The sequence below is a fragment of the Manduca sexta genome, chromosome 18 (assembly GCF_014839805.1).
Source record: "Manduca sexta isolate Smith_Timp_Sample1 chromosome 18, JHU_Msex_v1.0, whole genome shotgun sequence".
In the NCBI taxonomy this organism is placed as follows: Eukaryota; Metazoa; Arthropoda; class Insecta; order Lepidoptera; family Sphingidae; genus Manduca; species Manduca sexta.
Window position 1 is genome coordinate 5,473,609 of NC_051132.1, and position 5,183 is coordinate 5,478,791.

At 32.4% G+C, this 5,183-nt stretch overlaps 1 protein-coding gene across 1 annotated transcript; it reads left to right on the plus strand.

Moving 5' to 3' along the window:
* Nucleotides 1-1,063: 1,063 nt before the first annotated feature.
* Nucleotides 1,064-3,989, plus strand: LOC115443371 (hexosaminidase D). The gene is made up of 4 exons (XM_030168746.2): nucleotides 1,064-1,787; nucleotides 1,964-2,155; nucleotides 2,381-2,493; nucleotides 2,763-3,989. Exons 1-4 carry the CDS (start codon nucleotides 1,452-1,454, stop codon nucleotides 3,763-3,765), a joined length of 1,644 nt encoding a protein of 547 aa, XP_030024606.2. The 5' UTR covers nucleotides 1,064-1,451; the 3' UTR covers nucleotides 3,766-3,989.
* The last annotated feature ends 1,194 nt before the right edge of the window (nucleotides 3,990-5,183 follow it).

Consider the following 5,183-nt stretch of genomic DNA (forward strand, 5'->3'; position numbering starts at 1 on the left):
AAACACAATGACATCCAATAGATTAATTTAATACTATTATGTTTGATTGTTTCCGAACGTAAGAAATATTATGTGTAATCGCTTCAGTGAACAAAAGCAGTATATTTAGGTGGAAAAACCGATAACATCGGGACCATACAATATATTTTAGATCTTAAAACACACAGGAGATGGTCGAAATCCTATTTTCAGTATTTAGTTATACTTAAAAATCTACCTCGGTAGCATAGTGGTATTGCGTGCGTAGTGAGACTGCCACGCTGAGGTTCCAGGTTCAAATCCCCAGTCGGGCAAGGTGAAAGTTTGTATTTTAATTTCTGAATTAATCTGGTACTGTTTTAGCCATTTGTATAACTTTTCAGACGACATCTTCGTTACGTCACCAACAATACATAAAAAAGAACATACAACGAACTCGTCCGAAGGCAAATTCAATTTGCTATTAGAATTTACCGACCATGTTTGAACTAAAAAAAAATCCGAGTGAATAACTTCACAGTAGTAATTCCTTTAACGATTTATTGGCATATATTTTCTCTGATTTACTTTTTTAAAAACTTAACAAGTAGGGTAGCTTTCAAAACATCTGCGGACTATTATAATTCATACTAGTCATACTGACTTATACTTATGTATTACTATCATTGGGAATTCGAAAATCATCCTTCATTTGCTTAATTATCCTGCAATTGTTCAAACCAGCGAGACAATATTTTTTTACTCAAAAATATTTAATGGTCAATAAATGCTTGTAATTCCAAAAAAACTCAATCCCTGGTGTTTATTTAAGAAAGACTTTTCGACAAGCAAAGCCGCGAACTAAAGCCATATTTCGACAAAAAGTTTCCGACAGGCAAAGCCGGCATATTGCGATTACTTACCAATTCAATTAAGTCAGGAAATGTTTACTGAACTATTGTCTAGCATCTGTTTTCTTTTAACGACCATTAAGTAGGACGTAACTAATGTTTACCGATCTAGATAACATTAATTATTATGTACTTAAACTAGAAACTGAAGCCGTACGGGTGCTAATACTGTTACGCAGTATGTTGCTATTCAGTACGCCTTTCAACTTCGTGGGGTTTGTTATGTTGTTAAAAAATTAGCTTTGCCTTTCATAAAATTACATATTGAACTCTATGCTAAAATGTCATAGATTGATTACTTTACAAAATATAATTCCTCAAAAATGTGTAGTGATATCTCAGAATAGTGATATAAACTCTGAATATAAATATTTCAAGAAAGTGTCATAGAATGAAGTTTATGCTTGTCAAGTTCGATATAAAATTTTGATATTTTCTAAAAATTTTAATAAGATGATTGTTTCGGTTCATTGAGTTATAAATAATCTTTTATGATATTTGCTATTACTGGTCATCGAAATCACTGATGAACTATGGGAGCGATAATATAAAGGAACATATAAAATATTTAAAGAATTCGCAATGCGATCAACCTTAATCAAAATGAGATCTGTGAAGCTAAAATGTTTCATACTAACAGTGATTATTTTATCAGTGTATCTGTTTATATTTTACGTTCTACTTGATATTTGGTTTTTCCAGAAGAAAAATGGTTTAATGAGCTCTATAGTTTTGTCGAATGTTATTGTTCATATAGATTTCAAAGGATCTCCTCCGAAGTTAAGTTACTTGGAATCTTTACTTCCTATACTTAAGAGTCATGGAGTGAATGGTCTACTGATGGAGTATGAAGACATGTTCCCCTACGAAGGCAAACTTATTAACATAAGCGCTAAGAATGCTTATGGAAGATCAGAGGTTAGAATATATTTTTAACCTGATTTTAATGACAATTTTTAATTGTTTACGCGTGAAATAATAAGAAGTAAATAAAGTAAACAGTAAATTTTATTCTCTGCAGTGAATTTTTTTTAATATTTTTATCCTAAAACTACTTAAGCAGTAAAAACTATAATCAAGACAACTTATTACAGCTGCAAAAGTTTATCATCGCAGCTACCAATATGGAATTTGAAATAATACCGTTGGTGCAAACGTTTGGCCATTTAGAGCATGTGTTGAAATTGCAAGAATTCCAGCACCTCAGAGAAATGCCGCTGTATCCTGACTCCATCTGTCCCACGAAGGAAGAAAGTAGGAACTTACTTAAGGACATGTTGCGACAAGTAAGTTTGTCATTTTCGACCTTATTTTGAGACTTTTATTTTATTAGTATTTCAAGAGCAATACCTTAATTACAGAAAAAAACGTGATTTGAATACAATGTGAATGGCTAGTACAACGAAAACCATTAAAAAACTAATAATTTCATTGTTATGTGTGTTATACACGTAAAATACAAATTTTAACAAAATTTTATAGATTTTATCAACTACATCTATCTGTTTCAGATAATATTTTTTCACAACAGCATATCAGAACTAAAATACATACACATCGGTTGCGATGAAGTTTATCACATAAACAAATGTAAACAATGTGCAAAAGAAAAACTTGGAAATAAGTAAGTTACAAAACAATGCATATTATTATTAAATTTATGTTATTTACCCCGTAATTGGTTCTAATTACTTATTTTACTCTAAAGTAACCTTCACTTATAAAAAAAATCTAATCCATAAATCCTGTAAATTAGAAAACGTCCTCGGCAAAGTACGAAACGCCAATAAGAAAATATCCCAAGGATTTTTTTTATTACTTTAGATTTCAAAGTATACTCAGACTGAACGATTTTAAAGTCGGCCGATAACTAAGATTTATTTTGTTTTTCAGTGACCTTTTCGTTAATCACGTTAATTTGATTTCTGAAATTGTAAAACTCTTGAGCCCTGCTACTGTTGTTCTTATATGGGACGACATGTTACGTGAAATAAAACCAATGGAATGGGAAGACTTCGATAATTTCGTACAAACAGAACCGGTCTACTGGGACTACAAGCCAAACTTGGCCGTTTCACATCTCAACTTATTGAAGTATCGGAAGAAATTTGATAATATTTGGATAGCTTCGGCATTCAAAGGCGCTGACGGGCCAATAGCTACAATTCCAAATTTGAAAAACCGATTCATGAACCATTTTAGCTGGCTGAATCTGATTTTAGATTATAAATTCGGTGGTGATGATAAAGTGTACAATTTCAAAGGAATAATACTGACTGGATGGTCCAGGTATAACCACATGGATCCTCCATGTGAACTTCTGCCGTTGGCTTTACCAAGTCTTATTTTAAATTTACTGCTCATTAAGAAATTCCAGTCAGGCATCGTTGTCGATGACGATGAAACAAGTTTAGGTGTTGATGGATTTTTCGCGAAACACCTAGATACGGAATTCAATCAAAGTTTGAAATGCAAACATATCGGAATAGAGAACATGGATTATTCATCGTGTACTCTTCATAGTCTTGAACTGTATACTATATTGGAGCGTTATAGACATACAACTGAAAACATTGAAAGCCATTTCTATAATGATAAAATTGGCCTTAAGTCCATAGAGTACTATTCAAAACAGGGTTATGTTAATATAAACAATGTAAGGAGACACATGAAATGGAGTAACGAAACATTGTATGAACTTATCGATATTGAAAAAATGCTTTATGGAACTATGTTGAAATACTATGACAGAGAATTTACAAAAGAATACGTAAATTTCAAAACATATGCTAACAAAAAACGATTAAAGGAATTGTATAAAACTTTACGGGCTTATACGAAACCTCGACATTGGCCTCGAAGACCTGCAAAATCTCTTTTTGTTGCATTAAAGTAATTTACAAAATATCTCAGGCGTTTCCAGAACATAGCTTTAACAAGACATGTATTTTTTGTGAATTACACTATAATATTTACCCATAGAAATTGTTATCTTGAGCAACAATAAAATTACAGAAACTTATAGTTTTTTAAGATTCCGTTCTTATGGTTATGCTTAAAAAATTGTAGTGTCATGAAATTGTGAAAATGTTTTACATAAAGATTTAATCTTTCAGAGTTTTCAAGTTCTTTTCTGTAACTCCAACCGTTGGAACTTTATAAGTGAGGTGCAAACAACTGTACAAGTTGTTCAATATCTTAGCGAAGTTTTTGAAAAGAACAGCTGTGACATCACTCACAAACATCTTTAAGTAGTTATATTGAGTTACAGTTATGGATCACACATTTCAGTGGCACATTATAGTACCTATAGGGGCTAAAGATAATATTAATATTTTTGTTTTATAAAAATAAATTATTTACATATAATGCTTATCTACGCGATCTTATCAGAAATGGGGAGATCCGTAGAAGAACGAAAGTCACCTACATAGCCCAATGGACTAGCAAGCTGAAGTAGCAGTGCGCAGCACACATAGCTCGCAGAACTGATGGCCGATGGAGCACGAAAGTTCTGGAGTAGAGGCCACAGACAGCGTCGGACGTCCACCAACGAGGTGAACAGATGACCTAATAAAAGTCGCAAGAGCCGGCTGCTTCCAATAGGTTGAACTGAAATCTTTGGGGGAAGCCCATGTTCTGTTCATGTCATTACATATATTTTTTTACATTTTGTATCTATTTATAAATAAAAAATAAAATTACTTTTCAAACTATTAAATATAATATTAAAAAATATAATCAATAATATTAAAAAAGCATAGCGAAAACAAATAACATAGGGTTAAAAAAGAAACAACAGGAAAACAAGGACAATGTCCTTTAATTATATAACATACAAGGAAAAATTACGTTTCATATTCGTGATGACAGTAAGCTCTTATCCCATTAGGAGATATGTTACAAAAGAATCAAGTCAGAGACGTTGGTTAAACAAAGAATAAGTTAATGTTGTAACATACGCACATTAATTGCATTATTGGAATGGAGGTTGTCGAAATTTCTTCACATTTTACTTGAAGTAATAAGGTAAGATTATCTCACAGCTAGATTAAATTCAGAGCTTAGCTTTGCTTAAATTTTGCTGATACTTAAATTTTTCGTGAGGTGTAAAGGCTAATCAAGTTTTAATAATATCAGCCTTGTATTATATACTGTCCCACTGTTGGGCACGGGTCTCCTCTACTACTGAGAGGGATTAGGCCTTAATCCACCACGCTGACCTAGTGCGGATTGATAGACTTCAGACACCTTCGAAATTTCTTATAGAGTACTTCTCAGGTATGCAGGTTTCCTCACGATGTTTTCCTTCGC